The sequence below is a fragment of the Leptodactylus fuscus genome, chromosome 8 (genome assembly GCF_031893055.1).
Source record: "Leptodactylus fuscus isolate aLepFus1 chromosome 8, aLepFus1.hap2, whole genome shotgun sequence".
Lineage (NCBI taxonomy): Eukaryota > Metazoa > Chordata > Amphibia > Anura > Leptodactylidae > Leptodactylus > Leptodactylus fuscus.
Window position 1 is genome coordinate 70,176,013 of NC_134272.1, and position 20,798 is coordinate 70,196,810.

The 20,798-nt window shown below is 45.7% G+C and overlaps 1 protein-coding gene across 1 annotated transcript in view; it reads left to right on the forward strand.

Moving 5' to 3' along the window:
• Positions 1-20,798, forward strand: part of LOC142216350 (dynein axonemal heavy chain 11-like) — a 249,638-nt gene that overhangs the window by 103,077 nt on the left and 125,763 nt on the right. Inside the window, exon 44 of the mRNA XM_075284114.1 lies at positions 2,615-2,776. Within this exon, the coding sequence (XP_075140215.1) occupies positions 2,615-2,776 (162 nt within the window). The remainder of the gene's footprint in view (positions 1-2,614; positions 2,777-20,798) is intronic.

Below are 20,798 nucleotides of genomic sequence, written 5' to 3' on the forward strand. Positions count from 1 at the left end.
GCAGAGGAGGAGGAGGAGGGGGGTGGTGTTTCAGCACTCCTGCCAGGAATATTGGGCGTGGAGACAAGGCAGGCCGCCACAGTTTGCGACCCGGTCCCAGCCTCAACTACATTCAGCCAGTGAGCTGCGATTGAGATGCAGCGTCCCTGGCCGCATGCACTTGTCCACACGTCGGTGGTCAATTGGAACTTTGTGCAACCTAGTGCAGAACTTAGGGCCCGCTTGATGTTACGGGACACGTGCTAGTGCAATGCTCAACTCACCCTAAGGGCCAAAAACACTGCTGGTGAATTCTGTTCCGTTCCAAAGGACTCTGTGTTTAGATTTGGCTCAGTCGCAGCTCCAGGACATGCCTTGGAAGGCAAGGTTTCCTTTAGTGGCTCCATCTCAGCAGGATGATGATGAAGCTTGGTTAAATCTGGTGTCTGAAGGGAAAGTGGTTTCTGATCTACATGTAAAGTACTAGAGCATGTTGTTTGGACTATTAACACCTGATCAGAACCCTGTAGAGGTAATGTAGAGTCCCATATTAGAGGACCATTACCGGTAGTATTAGTTGCAGCCAATTCTCCACCTTTGCAGTCCTCTAAATAAAAGTTACCCCCAGGACTTGATGCCAAAATGTTATCAATTTCCCAATCAAAATCAAGATCAATATCAATATCAATGTTTGGGTCCTCAGTCCAATCCACTGCATCAATCCCATACAATGAGAGTGATGGTTCTGCAACCACCGTTTTAGGGGCTAAGAATTTTAAAGGGGCAAAAATCTCTGCTAGTGCAAGGCTCAACTAAGTTAAATGACCTAAAACTCTGCTGGTAAAAAGCTGAAGTCATCTAAAGGGCCTCAATCTCTGCTGGTAGCTCAGCTTAAGGGCCTCTAACTTAATTTGGAAGGGCTCACGTTAAGGGCCAGAAAAGTGAATTTTGGAATTTCGTACTACATCTCTCTCTCACACACACACACACACACACACACACACACACATACACACACATACACACACACACACACATACAAACACACACACACACACACATACACACACATACACGCACACACACACACATACACACACATACACGCACACACACACACATACACACACATACAAACACACACACACATACACACACATACAAACACATACACACACATACACACACATACACGCACACACACACACATACACACACATACAAACACATACACACACTGACAGTTCAGGGTGGGTACTTTTGGATTTCCCATTGCCTATTCCATCTGTGGTTGTCATGGGCAACGTGATTTAAAGGAGTGCTTGGTAATGTGTCTTAAACTTAAATTGGGGTTTCTGTCCATCCATTTGGGGAAGAAAGATGTTTTCCAGGTATTTTCCCACTTTGATAGAGGTTTTTTTGAGTGTGGAAAGTGTGTAGTTGTTAGGCTGTGATGTTGGGGTAATAGAGGGTCTTTGGTGTGTTAGATGCCCCCCCCGGCATGCTTCCCCTGCTGTCCCAGTTGCATTGCAGAGGTGTTGGCATCATTTGCTGAGGTGTCATAGTGGACTTGGTGACCCTCCTGAGTTGAATGGTGGGTTCCCCTGAAACTAAGCTTTTTTCCCCATAGACTATAATGGGGTTCGATATTCGATCGAAAAGTCGAATATTGGGGGTTATTTGAAACGAATAACGAATATCAAATATTTTACTGTTCGCTCATCTCTAGTGTGTGCCTGTGTTGTAGAGAGTACACAACTAAATTACTGAATAACATTATGCAAACAGAAGATTTTGTAGCCCCCAGTAAAAGGATGAGAGCAGGATTTCAGAAATTTTTAGCAAAATGGACAGAATTTCTAAATTGTCTGCTTATAGGTCAGAACTACAGAGATAAGCAGGAAGATTCAAGGGGCAGAATGGGGGGTTAGATTTTTTGTTAATGTTTGTGCCCGTTTAGGTGTTTTGTTTAGGTTAATTCCTGAAACTATTTTGGAGTATTATATGTAGACAAATTATAATAAGAGTTAATATCTCATGTAGGAAATATAATGTATAATGCATTTCTGTTTTTGTATAAATAAAGATTTTTTTTTTTTTTTACTGAATGGTATTTCTGCTTTAGTTCTCTTTAATATGACCAAAGACAGGGAGTTGTAACTATAGTCAGCCATGTTGGATTTCGGGAGTTGAGTCTCCTGGTCAGCTAGTTACTTACCTGCAGATTTGGGGACTCAGGAGCATATCTGTACAAGAATGCGTGAACAAGTGACTACAAATACACTATAGTTGTGGGATATGAGATTTTAATGGTATAAATCTTCAACCAGATCGGGTAACTTCCTACTCACCACGCACAGTTGGTTTAGCCACTGAATCTCTATATAACTAAGACATCACATCCATATCAATTCCTAGGCCTATGGGATTCTTCTAAAATGTTACATTATAGATAACTGAATTACATTATGGATACATTAAGTTGTATACTCTTTTGAGATGTGACTATCTACAATAAGCCATTGCAGATCAATTTTCGGAGTGCCGTCCCATACCCATCATTCATATTGCATTGTATATTGTATTTTGTCAGAGATTTCCGCTTGTAAATAGTTTGTGTTTTTATGTATCCCAGGTTGTGCTGTGTTTTTCACCTGTGGGATTTACGTTAAGGACCAGAGCAAGAAAATTCCCTGCCTTAGTGAACTGTACTTCCATAGACTGGTTCCATTCCTGGCCTCCGGTCGCCCTGCAGTCTGTCAGCACCAGCTTTATCCACAAGTTGGATGGGATTGATGTAAGTCTGTACTATGGGGATTATATTTTTTAAATGATAAAAGGCTTCAAAATCTGAAATGATGTTAAATGTCTCTGATGGATTCTGTGTCGGGGTTATCCTGTAGGAGGTAGTCAGTGTTTTCCCCTTTAAGAAACAATCACAAGCCATACCGTATGTCTGAAAGGATAATGTTACTGGACTCTTAGACAACAGAGGCACAGGGCACTTGATGGTTACAGATCATAAGGAAAGGTTTATTGTTAGTTCCTAACCTGTCTTGATGATAGCAAATAATGGGACTCAATGTCATCGGTACTCCATATTAGTCAAACTGGTCAAAAGTGGGGTTAAAGTGGTTGTATAAATTTCTTTAAAAAACAGACTTAAAATGACAAAAAGTGAAATTCCCCAGCATTGACCGTAATGATGACTGGAAGTGGCATTTCCTGTGTGTCAAGATGGGACCAAGTAGTAGAGGCAGTCAGGGACTAGTTAAGCATTAGAATGGGAGTGGAAAGGGGTTGAGGAGATGTGTATGACTTATTTTATGCCATCGTAGTACCAGCGGCTTGTGACTGCTGGCATACTGATCATCCAACATCTGTTCTCACCAGGCTTCTGCTCCTCCTCACTCTTGGGGTTTCTCTCCTCCCTCACTCTCTGCAGCTCACATAGGATACTTGCTTAGTCCTTTCTGTTTCTTCAAGGACCAGCCTGCATACCAGTCTCTATCACTATCCAATCACAGTCATCCCTTACTTTATAAGATTACTTTTCCCTTGGCATGATGTCTGAGCAGTGTAGTTTACTATCATGCTAGTTTTAGTATGGTTACTAAGTTCTACCCATTTACTGACCCTGGCTTTTTCATTCCTGATACCTGACATTTCTCTATTGATCTCCTGTGTCTGACACTGACTTGTTCCTGATCTCTGTGGTGCTCATCTCGTCTTGCAACCTTTTTACTGTCTCTGCACAAACGCTGCCAGCCCTGACCTTGGAGTGTACCATTCTCCTGCCTGACTTTTCTGTGTTTCACACAAGTGCCTCTTTGCTACAAGGTCATCTGTTGCCAACACCAGACCACTAGAAGGGGTTGCAACCTTGTGTTTTCCCTACGGTGAAGTCCAGATCTTTGTATAGGGGTTGTAGGGTGAAAATTGGGAAGGCCACTTAGACAACATTCTTAGGAGTCACCCAATGCTAAACCAGTTGGTGACACATTGGCTCCACAACACGCTTTGCCCACAAAGAATTGTTTAGTTGCTCAACCTGTTTAACATCCCTAAGATCAAATTTAGCTTGTTACAGGTCAACTTCAACTTGTAACGTACCAAGCGACACATGAACTGCTATTTATTTGGAAGGGAGCACACTCTCCAAACACCTACCTTTACCAATAAGATTTCATTGGGCTAAAACTCTCCCTTCAGAACATATCCACTATGTCCAATACAATGTGTACATTAAAGGAATTTCCAGGATTTTGAGACCCATGGCATGGCCAGGGGTGTGTAAAAGAAAAAAAAATACCTGTCCTCGGCATTTCATTACCTGCTGCCAGTCTCTTTTCCATTGTATCCCAGCACCGTAAGTCCTGAGCCTTACATAACAGCTAAAACCAAGCAGTGACTCCATTATATGCTGGTGAAGGATTTCTCCCTCTGATTACTATCTCTATTAAATTAATCGCCCACAATTCAGCCTATAAACAGCCGGGTGTTTTTATTAAATGTAAGCCGTTCTTGCAATTTTCTACAGAAGAACATCTGCTTAAATGAATTCTGAATTGTCTATACTGCTAAAAGCCCCAGGACTATGTAAAAAAAAAAAATTGTATTAAAAACGATATTTGTAATGTATTAATATTTTATCGCCTTTTTGCTATTGACTGGCACATTTCGTTTTTTTTTTTTTTTACCAATTACCTCTGAATAATGGCATCAATTATGTCCTACTTTAGGAATAACTTCTGCCGCAGCTGAATGCGCTGTTTGTGTTGAGTTCATTCAGGCTTTTATATGGTTATTTAGGAGTCAAACCTGAACAGAAGCCTCCTGGGTATTCTTTCCAAGTTGCAGGCTGCCTGGGGTTTAACATACACCATGCTGGTATAATATATACTTTTGATTCCTATTTTTTGTGAACCCCCCTACTGCAAAATATATTTACAATAATTGCAAACATTTCCCGAACATAAAGTGCACTTATTTCTTGACTGAAGTTCTTGTACGTCCTCTTGCCTGGCTTTGCCTTCCAGAGTTTTATTAAACTTTTCAATAATTTTTTTTTATTTTTTTTTTGTGAAATGTTTTGTTATGTTGGAAATATTGTATAGCGGTGAATGAGGGCAAGGTAATGCAAGCAATTAGAGATGAGCGAACACTAAAATGTTCGAGGTTCGAAATTCGATTCGAACAGCCGCTCAATGTTCGTGTGTTCGAACGGGTTTCGAACCCCATTATAGTCTATGGGGAACAGATACTCGTTAAGGGGGAAACCCAAATCCGTGTCTGGAGGGTCACCAAGTCCACTATGACACCCCAGGAAATGATGCCAACACCTCTGGAATGACACTGGGACAGCAGGGGAAGCATGTCTGGGGGCATCTAACACACCAAAGACCCTCTATTACCCCAACATCACAGCCTAACAACTACACACTTTACACACTCAATACCACCTCTCTGACAGTAGGAAAACACCTTGAAACATGTGTATTTGGCACTTGCAGTGAGGAGAGCTTGTCACCAGCAGTGAATTTGGCCCTTGTAGTAAGTTGAGGTTGGCACCAACATTTGTTTTGAAAATCAGGGTGGATTGAGCCTCTAACCAGCAGAGTTTGGGCAAATTCATGGTGGAGGGAGCCTCTAAAAACCCCAGTTTGGACCAATTCATGGTGGAGGGAGACTCTAAAAACCCCAGTTTGGACCAATTCATGGTGGAGGGAGACTCTAAAAACCCCAGTTTGGACCAATTCATGGTGGAGGGAGCCTCTAAAAACCCCAGTTTGGACCAATTCATGGTGGAGGGAGCCTCTAACCAGCCCAGTTTGGACCAATTAATGGTGGAGGGAGCCTCTAAACAGCCAAGTTTTGGGAAATTCATGGTGGAGGGAGCCTCTAACCAGCCCAGTTTGGACCAATTCATGGTGGAGGGAGCCTCTAAACAGCCCAGTTTGGGCAAATTCATGGTGGAGGGAGCCTCTAACCAGCCCAGTTTGGACCAATTAATGGTGGAGGGAGCCTCTAAACAGCCCAGTTTGGACCAATTAATGGTGGAGGGAGCCTCTAACCAGCCCAGTTTGGACCAATTAATGGTGGAGGGAGCCTCTAACCAGCCCAGTTTGGACCAATTAATGGTGGAGGGAGCCTCTAACCAGCCCAGTTTGGACCAATTAATGGTGGAGGGAGCCTCTAAACAGCCAAGTTTTGGGAAATTCATGGTGGAGGGAGCCTCTAACCAGCCCAGTTTGGACCAATTCATGGTGGAGGGAGCCTCTAAACAGCCCAGTTTGGGCAAATTCATGGTGGAGGGAGCCTCTAAAAAACCCAGTTTGGACCAATTCATGGTGGAGGGAGCCTCTAATTAGCCCAGTTTGGACCAATTAATTGTGGAGGGAGCCTCTAACCAGCCCAGTTTGGACCAATTAATGGTGGAGGGAGCCTCTAACCACCCCAGTTTGGGCAAATTCATGGTGGAGGGAGCCTCTAACCAGCCCAGTTTGGACCAATTAATGGTGGAGGGAGCCTCTAACCAGCCCAGTTTGGACCAATTAATGGTGGAGGGAGCCTCTAACCACCCCAGTTTGGACCAATTCATGGTGGAGGGAGCCTCTAACCAGCCCAGTTTGGACCAATTCATGGTGGAGGGAGCCTCTAAACAGCCAAGTTTTGGGAAATTCATGGTGGAGGGAGCCTCTAACCAGCCCAGTTTGGACCAATTCATGGTGGAGGGAGCCTCTAAACAGCCCAGTTTGGGCAAATTCATGGTGGAGGGAGCCTCTAACCAGCCCAGTTTGGACCAATTAATGGTGGAGGGAGCCTCTAAACAGCCAAGTTTTGGGAAATTCATGGTGGAGGGAGCCTCTAACCAGCCCAGTTTGGACCAATTCATGGTGGAGGGAGCCTCTAAACAGCCAAGTTTTGGGAAATTCATGGTGGAGGGAGCCTCTAAAAAACCCAGTTTGGACCAATTCATGGTGGAGGGAGCCTCTAATTAGCCCAGTTTGGACCAATTAATTGTGGAGGGAGCCTCTAACCAGCCCAGTTTGGACCAATTAATGGTGGAGGGAGCCTCTAACCACCCCAGTTTGGGCAAATTCATGGTGGAGGGAGCCTCTAACCAGCCCAGTTTGGACCAATTAATGGTGGAGGGAGCCTCTAAACAGCCAAGTTTTGGGAAATTCATGGTGGAGGGAGCCTCTAACCAGCCCAGTTTGGACCAATTCATGGTGGAGGGAGCCTCTAAACAGCCCAGTTTGGGCAAATTCATGGTGGAGGGAGCCTCTAAACAGCCCAGTTTGGGCAAATTCATGGTGGAGGGAGCCTCTAACCAGCCCAGTTTGGACCAATTAATGGTGGAGGGAGCCTCTAAACAGCCAAGTTTTGGGAAATTCATGGTGGAGGGAGCCTCTAACCAGCCCAGTTTGGACCAATTAATGGTGGAGGGAGCCTCTAACCAGCCCAGTTTGGACCAATTAATGGTGGAGGGAGCCTCTAACCAGCCCAGTTTGGACCAATTAATGGTGGAGGGAGCCTCTAACCACCCCAGTTTGGACCAATTCATGGTGGAGGGAGCCTCTAACCAGCCCAGTTTGGACCAATTAATGGTGGAGGGAGCCTCTAAACAGCCAAGTTTTGGGAAATTCATGGTGGAGGGAGCCTCTAACCAGCCCAGTTTGGACCAATTCATGGTGGAGGGAGCCTCTAAACAGCCCAGTTTGGGCAAATTCATGGTGGAGGGAGCCTCTAACCAGCCCAGTTTGGACCAATTAATGGTGGAGGGAGCCTCTAAACAGCCAAGTTTTGGGAAATTCATGGTGGAGGGAGCCTCTAACCAGCCCAGTTTGGACCAATTCATGGTGGAGGGAGCCTCTAAACAGCCAAGTTTTGGGAAATTCATGGTGGAGGGAGCCTCTAAAAAACCCAGTTTGGACCAATTCATGGTGGAGGGAGCCTCTAATTAGCCCAGTTTGGACCAATTAATTGTGGAGGGAGCCTCTAACCAGCCCAGTTTGGACCAATTAATGGTGGAGGGAGCCTCTAACCACCCCAGTTTGGGCAAATTCATGGTGGAGGGAGCCTCTAACCAGCCCAGTTTGGACCAATTAATGGTGGAGGGAGCCTCTAAACAGCCAAGTTTTGGGAAATTCATGGTGGAGGGAGCCTCTAACCAGCCCAGTTTGGACCAATTCATGGTGGAGGGAGCCTCTAAACAGCCCAGTTTGGGCAAATTCATGGTGGAGGGAGCCTCTAAACAGCCCAGTTTGGGCAAATTCATGGTGGAGGGAGCCTCTAACCAGCCCAGTTTGGACCAATTAATGGTGGAGGGAGCCTCTAAACAGCCAAGTTTTGGGAAATTCATGGTGGAGGGAGCCTCTAACCAGCCCAGTTTGGACCAATTAATGGTGGAGGGAGCCTCTAACCACCCCAGTTTGGGCAAATTCATGGTGGAGGGAGCCTCTAACCAGCCCAGTTTGGACCAATTAATGGTGGAGGGAGCCTCTAAACAGCCCAGTTTGGGCAAATTCATGGTGGAGGGAGCCTCTAAACAGCCAAGTTTTGGGAAATTCATGGTGGAGGGAGCCTCTAACCAGCCCAGTTTGGACCAATTCATGGTGGAGGGAGCCTCTAAACAGCCCAGTTTGGGCAAATTCATGGTGGAGGGAGCCTCTAAAAAACCCAGTTTGGACCAATTCATGGTGGAGGGAGCCTCTAATTAGCCCAGTTTGGACCAATTAATTGTGGAGGGAGCCTCTAACCAGCCCAGTTTGGACCAATTAATGGTGGAGGGAGCCTCTAAAAAACCCAGTTTGGACCAATTCATGGTGGAGGGAGCCTCTAATTAGCCCAGTTTGGACCAATTAATTGTGGAGGGAGCCTCTAACCAGCCCAGTTTGGACCAATTAATGGTGGAGGGAGCCTCTAAAAAACCCAGTTTGGACCAATTCATGGTGGAGGGAGCCTCTAATTAGCCCAGTTTGGACCAATTAATTGTGGAGGGAGCCTCTAACCAGCCCAGTTTGGACCAATTAATGGTGGAGGGAGCCTCTAACCACCCCAGTTTGGACCAATTCATGGTGGAGGGAGCCTCTAACCACCCCAGTTTGGACCAATTCATGGTGGAGGGAGCCTCTAAACAGCCCAGTTTGGGCAAATTCATGGTGGAGGGAGCCTCTAACCAGCAGAGTTGGGGGAAATCAGGGTGGAGGGAGCCTAGTATTAGCAGAATTGTGCAACGCTTATGGTGGATGAGTATGAGGATGCGGAGGAATTGGAGAGGTTGAGTACAGACATGGAGTTTCATGTTGGGGTGCTTTACACAGGTGGGCACAAAAATGACGGCTCTACCCAGTGGTGGTTCATTTTTATCAAAGTGAGCCGGTCGGCACTCTCAGCTGACAGACGGGTGCGCTTGTCAGTGATGATGCCACCGGCTGCACTGAACACCCTCTCAGATAGGACGCTGGCGGCAGGACAGGACAGCACCTCCAAGGCATATAGGGCAAGTTCAAGCCACAGGTCCAACTTCGACACCCAATACGTGTAGGGCGCAGAGGGGTCGGAGAGGACAGGGCTGTGGTCGGAAAGGTATTCCCGCAACATGCGCCTATACTTCTCACGCCTGGTGACACTAGGACCCTCCGTGGCGGCACTTTGGCGAGGGGGTGCCATCAAGGTGTCCCAGACCTTAGACAGTGTGCCCCTCGTTTGTGTGGACCGGTGAGAACTTGGTTGCCTACTGGAGGAACTGCCCTCCCTGCCGCCAACGTCACATGCTGGAAACATCTCCATCATATTCTGCACCAATTGCCTGTGGCAAGCATTGATGCGATTGGCCCTCCCCTCTACCGGAATAAAAGACGAGATGTTGTTTTTATACCGGGGGTCAAGGATAGCAAAGATCCAGTACTGGTTGTCCTCCATGATTTTGACAATACGCTTGTCGGTTGTAAAGCACCCCAACATGAACTCAGCCATGTCTGCCACAGTGTTAGTTGGCATGACTCCTCTGGCCCCACCGGAAAGTTCAATCTCCATTTCCTCCTCATCCTCCATGTCTACCCATCCGCGCTGCAACAATGGGACGATTCGAAGTTGCCCGGAAGCCTCCTGTATCACCATCACATCATCGGACAACTCTTCTTCCTCCTCCTCCTCCTCCTCCTCCTCCATTAAACGCAGTGAAGCGGACAGATGTGTGGACCTACTCTCCAGCTGTGACGGATCGGATGCTATCCCTAACTCCTCTGTGTGATCTGAGTTATCCCTGATGTCAATCAGGGATTCTCTCAGAACACACAAGAGCGGGATTGTAAGGCTCACCATCGCATCCTCAGAGCTCACCCTCCTTGTGGACTCCTCAAAGACCCGTAGGATGTCACAAAGGTCTCTCATCCATGGCCACTCATGGATGTGAAACTGAGGCAGCTGACTTTGTGGCACCCTAGGGTTTTGTAGCTGGTATTCCATCAAAGGTCTCTGCTGCTCAACCACTCTATTCAACATCTGAAACGTTGAGTTCCAGCGTGTGGGGACGTCGCACAAAAGCCGGTGTTGTGGCACATGCAGGCGTTGCTGGAGAGATTTTAAGCTAGCAGCGGCTACTGTCGACTTGCGAAAGTGGGCGCACATGCGCCGCACTTTCACCAGTAGCTCTGGAACATTGGGGTAGCTCTTTAGGAAACGTTGCACCACTAGGTTGAAGACGTGGGCCAGGCATGGAACATGTTGGAGTCCGGCAAGCTCCAGAGCTGCTACCAGGTTCCGGCCGTTATCACAAACGACCATGCCTGGGCCCAGGTGCAGCGGCTCAAACCATATTGCCGTCTCATCGAGGAGGGCATCCCTCACCTCGGAGGCAGTGTGCTGTCTGTCCCCCAAGCTGATCAGCTTCAGCACAGCCTGCTGACGTCTACCAACGCCAGTGCTGCAACGTTTCCAACTCGTAGCTGGGGTCAATCTAACAGCGGAGGAGGAGGCGGTGGCGGAGGAGGAGGCGGTGGCGGAGGAGGAGGCGGTAGAAGAGGAGGAGGAGGGGGGTGTTCTTCTCGTGTCCCTGCCAGGAATGTTAGGCGGGGAGACGAGGTACACCGGGCCAGTTTGGGAAGCAGTCCCAGCCTCAACTACATTCACCCAGTGTGCCGTCAGTGAAATGTAGCGTCCCTGTCCGCATGCACTTGTCCACGCGTCGGTGGTCAAGTGGACCTTTGTGCAAAGCGCGGAACTAAGGGCCCGCCTGATGTTGAGTGACACGTGCTGGTGCAAGGCGGGGACGGCACACCGGGAGAAGTAGTGACGGCTAGGGACGGCATAGCGAGGTGCCGCAGTTGCCATCAGGTCCAGGAAGGCGGGAGTTTCAACAAGCCGGAACGCCAACATCTCCTGGGCCAGCAGTTTAGCGATGTTGGCGTTCAAGGCTTGCGCGTGTGGGTGGTTAGCAGTGTATTTCTGCCGCCGCTCCAATGTCTGAGAGATGGTGGGTTGTTGTAAAGAAACGCCTGATGGTGCCTTTGATGGTGCAGGAGAAGGAGATAAGACAGGACCAGGGGAGGATGAGGTAGAAGTCAACAAAGTGGCGGAGGCAGATGAAGTGGTGTCCTGGCTCGTCCTCTGGAGTGCATCGCCAGCACAGTCAGCAGTGGCAGTGGCAGAGGCAGAGGCAGAGGCAGTGGCAGTGGCGTGAACGGCAGTCGGCCTTTGTCCTGCCGTTGCTGCCTGCCACTGATTCCAGTGCTTGGATTCCAAATGACGGCGCATTGAAGTGGTGGACAGGTTGCTCTTCTCAGAGCCCCTAATCAATTTCGAGAGGCAAATTGTGCAGACAACACTATATCTGTCCTCGGCGCATTCCTTGAAAAAACTCCACACCTTCGAGAAACGTGCCCTCGAGGTGGGAGTTTTTCGGGGCTGGGTACGAACTGGAACATCTTGGGAGATTCCGGGTGTGGCCTGGCTTCGCCTAAGCTGCTGACCTCTGCCTCTGCCTCTAGCTACCCTTTTTGGTGCTGCACCTGCCTCAACATCCACACTACTTTCCCCGCTTGACATCCCCCCTGTCCAGGTCGGGTCAGTGTCCTCATCATCCACCACTTCCTCTTCCAACTCCTGTCTCATCTCCTCCTCCCGCACAATGCGCCAGTCAACTGGATGCCCTGACGGCAACTGCGTCACATCATCGTCGATGAGGGTGGGTTGCTGGTCATCCACCACCAAATCGAACGGAGATGGAGGAGACTCTAGTGTTTGAGCATCTGGATACAGATGCTCCTCTGTTAGGTTCGTGGAATCGTGACGTGGAGAGGCAGGTTGAGGGACAATGAAAGGAGCGGAGAACAGCTCTGGGGAGCAGGGACAGTTTGGGTTATTGTTCTGTAAAGCTTCGGAATTTTGGGAGGAAGGAAGACAAGACTGTTGGGTAATAGGAGGAGAGGAGGCAGAGTCTGACTGGCTGCTGGACAATGTGCTGTAAGCGTTCTCTGACAGCCATTGCAAGACCTGTTCCTGGTTCTCGGGCCTACTAAGGTTTGTACCCTGCAGTTTAGTTAATGTGGCAAGCAACCCTGGCACTGTGGAGTGGCGCAATGCTTGCTGCCCCACAGGAGTAGGCACGGGACGCCCTGTGGCTTCACTGCTACCTTGCTCCCCAGAACCATTCCCCCGACCTCGCCCACGGCCTCGTCCACGTCCCTTTCCGGGAGCCTTGCGCATTTTGAATTCCTAGTTAGAAATTGGCACTGTATACCAGTAGTAAAAATTGTGGGTGCACGTAACCCCAATATATTCTTTGAATTCCCAGTCAGAAACTGGCACTATATGGCAGTAGCAAGAAATGAGGGTATTTGTATTCCCAATATACTCTTTGAATTCCCAGTCAGACAATGGCACTGTATACCAGTAGTAAAAATTGTGGGTGCACGTAACCCCAATATATTCTTTGAATTACCAGTCAGAAACTGGCACTATATGGCAGTAGCAAGAAATGAGGGTATTTATAACCCCAATATATTCTTTGAATTCCCAGTCAGACAATGGCACTGTATACCAGTAGTAAAAATTGTGGGTGCACGTAACCCCAATATATTCTTTGAATTCCCAGTCAGAAACTGGCACTATATGGCAGTAGCAAGAAATGAGGGTATTTGTATTCCCAATATACTCTTTGAATTCCCAGTCAGACAATGGCACTGTATACCAGTAGTAAAAATTGTGGGTGCACGTAACCCCAATATATTCTTTGAATTCCCAGTCAGACACTGGCACTATATGGCAGTAGCAAGAAATGAGGGTATTTGTATTCCCAATATATTCTTTGAATTCCCAGTCAGACAATGGCACTGTATACCAGTAGTAAAAATTGTGGGTGCACGTAACCCCAATATATTCTTTGAATTACCAGTCAGAAACTGGCACTATATGGCAGTAGCAAGAAATGAGGGTATTTATAACCCCAATATATTCTTTGAATTCCCAGTCAGACAATGGCACTGTATACCAGTAGTAAAAATTGTGGGTGCACGTAACCCCAATATATTCTTTGAATTCCCAGTCAGAAACTGGCACTATATGGCAGTAGCAAGAAATGAGGGTATTTATAACCCCAATATATTCTTTGAATTCCCAGTCAGACAATGGCACTGTATACCAGTAGTAAAAATTGTGGGTGCACGTAACCCCAATATATTCTTTGAATTCCCAGTCAGAAACTGGCACTATATGGCAGTAGCAAGAAATGAGGGTATTTGTATTCCCAATATACTCTTTGAATTCCCAGTCAGACAATGGCACTGTATACCAGTAGTAAAAATTGTGGGTGCACGTAACCCCAATATATTCTTTGAATTCCCAGTCAGAAACTGGCACTATATGGCAGTAGCAAGAAATGAGGGTATTTGTATTCCCAATATACTCTTTGAATTCCCAGTCAGACAATGGCACTGTATACCAGTAGTAAAAATTGTGGGTGCACGTAACCCCAATATATTCTTTGAATTCCCAGTCAGACACTGGCACTATATGGCAGTAGCAAGAAATGAGGGTATTTGTATTCCCAATATACTCTTTGAATTCCCAGTCAGACAATGGCACTGTATACCAGTAGTAAAAATTGTGGGTGCACGTAACCCCAATATATTCTTTGAATTACCAGTCAGAAACTGGCACTATATGGCAGTAGCAAGAAATGAGGGTATTTATAACCCCAATATATTCTTTGAATTCCCAGTCAGACAATGGCACTGTATACCAGTAGTAAAAATTGTGGGTGCACGTAACCCCAATATATTCTTTGAATTCCCAGTCAGAAACTGGCACTATATGGCAGTAGCAAGAAATGAGGGTATTTGTATTCCCAATATACTCTTTGAATTCCCAGTCAGACAATGGCACTGTATACCAGTAGTAAAAATTGTGGGTGCACGTAACCCCAATATATTCTTTGAATTCCCAGTCAGAAACTGGCACTATATGGCAGTAGCAAGAAATGAGGGTATTTGTATTCCCAATATACTCTTTGAATTCCCAGTCAGACAATGGCACTGTATACCAGTAGTAAAAATTGTGGGTGCACGTAACCCCAATATATTCTTTGAATTCCCAGTCAGACACTGGCACTATATGGCAGTAGCAAGAAATGAGGGTATTTGTATTCCCAATATACTCTTTGAATTCCCAGTCAGACAATGGCACTGTATACCAGTAGTAAAAATTGTGGGTGCACGTAACCCCAATATATTCTTTGAATTACCAGTCAGAAACTGGCACTATATGGCAGTAGCAAGAAATGAGGGTATTTATAACCCCAATATATTCTTTGAATTCCCAGTCAGACAATGGCACTGTATACCAGTAGTAAAAATTGTGGGTGCACGTAACCCCAATATATTCTTTGAATTCCCAGTCAGAAACTGGCACTATATGGCAGTAGCAAGAAATGAGGGTATTTATAACCCCAATATATTCTTTGAATTCCCAGTCAGACAATGGCACTGTATACCAGTAGTAAAAATTGTGGGTGCACGTAACCCCAATATATTCTTTGAATTCCCAGTCAGAAACTGGCACTATATGGCAGTAGCAAGAAATGAGGGTATTTGTATTCCCAATATACTCTTTGAATTCCCAGTCAGACAATGGCACTGTATACCAGTAGTAAAAATTGTGGGTGCACGTAACCCCAATATATTCTTTGAATTCCCAGTCAGAAACTGGCACTATATGGCAGTAGCAAGAAATGAGGGTATTTGTATTCCCAATATACTCTTTGAATTCCCAGTCAGACAATGGCACTGTATACCAGTAGTAAAAATTGTGGGTGCACGTAACCCCAATATATTCTTTGAATTCCCAGTCAGAAACTGGCACTATATGGCAGTAGCAAGAAATGAGGGTATTTGTATTCCCAATATACTCTTTGAATTCCCAGTCAGACAATGGCACTGTATACCAGTAGTAAAAATTGTGGGTGCACGTAACCCCAATATATTCTTTGAATTACCAGTCAGAAACTGGCACTATATGGCAGTAGCAAGAAATGAGGGTATTTATAACCCCAATATATTCTTTGAATTCCCAGTCAGACAATGGCACTGTATACCAGTAGTAAAAATTGTGGGTGCACGTAACCCCAATATATTCTTTGAATTCCCAGTCAGAAACTGGCACTATATGGCAGTAGCAAGAAATGAGGGTATTTGTATTCCCAATATACTCTTTGAATTCCCAGTCAGACAATGGCACTGTATACCAGTAGTAAAAATTGTGGGTGCACGTAACCCCAATATATTCTTTGAATTCCCAGTCAGACACTGGCACTATATGGCAGTAGCAAGAAATGAGGGTATTTGTATTCCCAATATATTCTTTGAATTCCCAGTCAGACAATGGCACTGTATACCAGTAGTAAAAATTGTGGGTGCACGTAACCCCAATATATTCTTTGAATTACCAGTCAGAAACTGGCACTATATGGCAGTAGCAAGAAATGAGGGTATTTGTATTCCCAATATATTCTTTGAATTCCCAGTCAGACAATGGCACTGTATACCAGTAGTAAAAATTGTGGGTGTATATAGCCCCAATTCTATTGCTAGGGGACTTGCAGGGTATTTCTGGGGTGAAGGTGGGGGGGCACACCGTTGGAACGGGTATCGGGGTATATATCGGGTATACGGGAATACACTGACAGTGTATTCCATTCAGGATCCTGGGAAAGCTGGGTTGCGGCGATTGAGCCCGTCAGTGCCACGTTACACTGACAAGCTTCTCCCTGGAATTTAGCTCTTACAAGAGCTGTTGGTTGTCTTCTCCTTCCTATCCTAGCCTGTCCCTGCCTACCCAGAATCTAAGCCCTAGCTAGCTGGACGGAAACCTCCGTCCTCGGTGAATTGCAAGCTCAGAATGACGCGAAGCTGGGCGTCGCTGTTCTTTTAAATTAGAGGTCACATGTTTTCGGCAGCCAATGGGTTTTGCCTACTTTTTTCAACGTCACCGGTGTCGTAGTTCCTGTCCCACCTACCCAGCGCTGTTATTGGAGCAAAAAAGGCGCCAGGGAAGGTGGGAGGGGAATCGAGTAATGGCGCACTTTACCACGCGGTGTTCGATTCGATTCGAACATGCCGAACAGCCTAATATCCGATCGAACATGAGTTCGATAGAACACTGTTCGCTCATCTCTACAAGCAATTATGTGTGACTGCCATATATTGTACACATGGTAGGTATTTGTAAAAAGGCTTCATATTGTTTCATACGGTTGAATCACCTAGATCCCCTGCGGTTCTGCAAAGCAACCTTAGACCCCTTCAGGATTCTATGGCGTACTAGGTTCACTTTGTTAGAACAAAATTCTCTTCGTGTAATGGTCATGTGATGGTCATGTAACTCTCCCGCTGACCAGATATAATGTACAGGAGTTAATGCATAGATCCTTGACTTCCTGCATGATGGACTGTACCACACAGGCTCTCCACAGGGGGAGACAGAAACTTCTATCACTAAGCAGACCGTTTCTATCACACAACTATAATGAAGGCGCTCACAGCTCAGCCTCACTAACTATATATCTATAGTCTCTTACATTATTTCGGAGAGTATAGAGAGAAGGGTAATTGCACTTCGCCCAGCAGGTACATATAGCACAGTCTCTAGCTACCCATGAGTATTGATATCAATGAGAAAGAGAAATATAAAACAGATCAATGAGAAAGAGATATATAAAAGCCAAGATGAGGTTTGCTCAGGAGCTGGGTAAAAGCTGGATTTTATGGATATGGTTTGGGTTTTTTTTTTTTACTGGAATGCTTCTTTTAACCCATTAACTGCAACGATCCCCAATTGGGGATCGGGTACTTTAACCCGCCTAAGAATGCCACCTGTCATTGAGGAATAACAGGACATTCGCATGCTCCAGCAGGATGTCACCCATGATTGGAAACTTCTCACATGCATGCATTGCCTTGCCCACACGAGGTGTCACAAACTGAATTCACTGGGTCTTGAACCCTTGACTTCCTGGCTATGTTCTGCGGCCTTAACCATTGCACTATTTGGAAACCTATTTTGTTCTCTGCTTTACCTTGTCTGGTCTCTTCTGTTGGAGTAATTGGTTTATTAAGATCACCTGTTCTGTAGCCAATCACAGTTTAACCCGTCCTATATAAACTCACAGCTCACTCCATCCTGTGCCTGATTATTCTGGCTGTCTGCTTCCTGTTGCCCTGAACCTCACCACTACCTTGCTGCTGTTGTGTACCGAACTTTGCTAACGCCTGACTACGATTGATCTGCTCCTCCTGTATACCGAACCTTGCTAACGCCTGACTACGATTGATCTGCTCCTCCTGTGTACCGAATCTTGCTAACGCCTGACTACGATTGATCTGCTCCTCCTGTATACCGAACCTTGCTAACGCCTGACTACGATTGATCTGCTCCTCCTGTGTACCGAACCTTGCTAACGCCTGACTACGATTGATCTGCTCCTCCTGTATACCGAACTTTGCTAACGCCTGACTACGATTGATCTGCTCCTCCTGTGTACCGAACCTTGCTAACGCCTGACTACGATTGATCTGCTCCTCCTGTGTACCGAACCTTGCTAACGCCTGACTACGATTGATCTGCTCCTCCTGTGTACCGAATCTTGCTAACGCCTGACCACGGTTTCTTCTACTTCTGAAGTACTTATCCTTCATTATTTACTATTTAAGTACTGTACCATTTGCCCCACCATTTGGACTCCAAATCTGATAACCAGAATCGTTACACGAGGTCATTTTCATGGTGCAATTCCCGTATTATTGAAGAAAATAATAATTGGCAGTTAATGGGTTAAGGGAGTCTCCCACCACCAATATTACTTATATGTTGTAGCAGCCAGAAGTGACCAATGGTGTTACCCCTCGTTCACATCTGCATTGCTATTCCATCTGAGGGAGTCCCGAACGGAATACCAAATGCATTTGCAAGTGGTGTGCAGTGAAAGCACACGGACCCCATAAACTATAATGGGGTCCGTGTGCTGGCCACTTGCTGCCCGCACAAATCATACGGACAGGAAAGTAGATTGTGAACTACTTTTCTGACCGCATGTTCTCTGCGGAGATCTGAAGGCAAGCACACAGACCCCATTATAGTCTATGGGGTCCATGTGCTTTCACTGGTACACCGCTAAGGAACCATAAGGAACTATCCTTGGGAGTTACTATACAAGACATCTAGCAACCTAAAATTGCTTGTTTGGCTCTCATTTTATACAGATACACAAGATTTTTTTTTCCAAGCAATCTTGTAGCGTGATTCATACCATAGTACAGACGTAGTTGACCCTTAAAATATTACTCCATAAGCAAGTCTCTGCTGTTTGCATGATGCCTAACTGTGTACACACACACCTATACATTCAGAAGTTTCCATAGCCCCCATTTTTTGACACTGGAAGTGTACTGAGAAGAATTACGTCAAAGGCCAAAGGTCACACCAAATATTGATGGCATTTTTATTCCTCTTTTGTTCATTCACTTCATTTTGTTAATTAACAAAAAATAAACTATTAACCCTTCTCTTTCTGAAAGCATTCTTCTCTCCATTTTTTTCCACACCTGCCTTAAACTTTTGCACAGCTCTGTATATAATTAAATATTAACACTATTATTATTGCAATTATTATTATTACTATGTTATTATTATATTATTATTATTTTGAGTGATCTGCTACCTGGAGCAAAATACGTCTTTTTTTTCCCCCCGCATTCCGCTTTCAGTGTTTTAACACTGGAGGAGCCAAGTTGAGCATGACCCATTAATGTCACAGTGATCAGTTACCAATGGATATAAATAATTCATGACAAAAGGAATTAGTCTAATTAGCAGGCTGTTTGAGTCCTTTGATAAAACCTAGCTGTAATTCCGTGAAGGGCAGGAAGTGTTGTCATCATTCAGCCCTGAAAAGATTAGCATCTATTATGAATGAGGTAAGACACCCTAGTGAAGCCATGTGTGTCTCGGAGACAAACTTAATATGTTCCAGAGTGGGACATCGTTTGTCTCTCCTACAGATCATGGTTCCTACTGGGCTATTGTATGTAATAACAAGCAGAGATGGTTGTTGCAATCATTCTTTTGCTGTCCATCATTGTGACAACTGTGAAAATACATTAGCTATGCAAAGCAGGGGAGCAACCTTGAAAGATTACTACGTTCCGTATGCAGGAACATACAAGGAATCTGTCACTCTCAACGCGAGGAGGAAATAGCCAGAAGGAATACATGAGGATGCAAAATGAAGGAGCAACAAAGACCACTCCAATCCATGGATGTTTACATGGGATTGATCCTTACCCCGAAGATCTCTCGTGAAGGCCGGTTACACTGTCTGGATTCTTCCCATTGAAGCGAGCCAAGTTTTTATTATTGAAGTAGTTGTTTAGTAGTAGACAAAAATTGTGCTTATATCTCCCAAAAGAGAAATACGCTTCCCATGGGTTCTGTCTCCAGAGATTGAGCTGCAATACCAGAAAAATAAGAAAATAATCAATCATAATAGACAATTCTTAAAGAAGACCGTTCACCACCTCCACCAACTCAAGTTTCTTGCATCCTTCGCAATATTGTTGCCGATTCAGTTGGAATTTTTTCTCTAAGGGCTCGTTCACATCTGCGTTCTCCTCTCCGTACTTCAGGTTTTCGTTTCCTGCATAAAACAGAGCAGGAGACGGAAACCTGCAGGAGTCTTTCTCACCCATTCATTTGAATGGGTGAGAAAGCTGTCCAGTCGTGAGCAGCGGTGAGCGTTTTATGCTCTCCGCCGCGAAACCGGGTTTTATAATCCGGACACAGAGTCGGACATGCAGTACCCTGTGTCCGGATTTAAAAAAAACGGTTTTGCGGCGGAGAGCATAAAACGCTCACCGCCGCTCACGGCCAAACCCGGTCTGTGGTTTCCATCTTCTGGCATTCAGGTATGAACCTAGCGTAAGCTCTGGCTGATTTCAATAAGTCAGTGTAGTTCGTTTTCGTAACCTGGTAAGGGGGGTCTAGCCAGGTGTGTAAGGGTGTAGGTTTGGGTGTAGATGAGTTATTTGGGGGTATGGCCACTCTTAATAAGGCATGACAATAAAAAGGTAAAAAAGGACAGTGCCTGTAACATGGAATGATTATAAGCTAGACACTGTATATAATAATAAGTTTGACCCTATGGGATCATGGGATGACGCTGTAAATAATGTTAGGGTGCATTCAGACTACGTAACGCCGGGCGTGTATGAGAGCCGTACACGCCGGCATTACGGCAGACTGCCGAACACTTCCCATTCACTTCA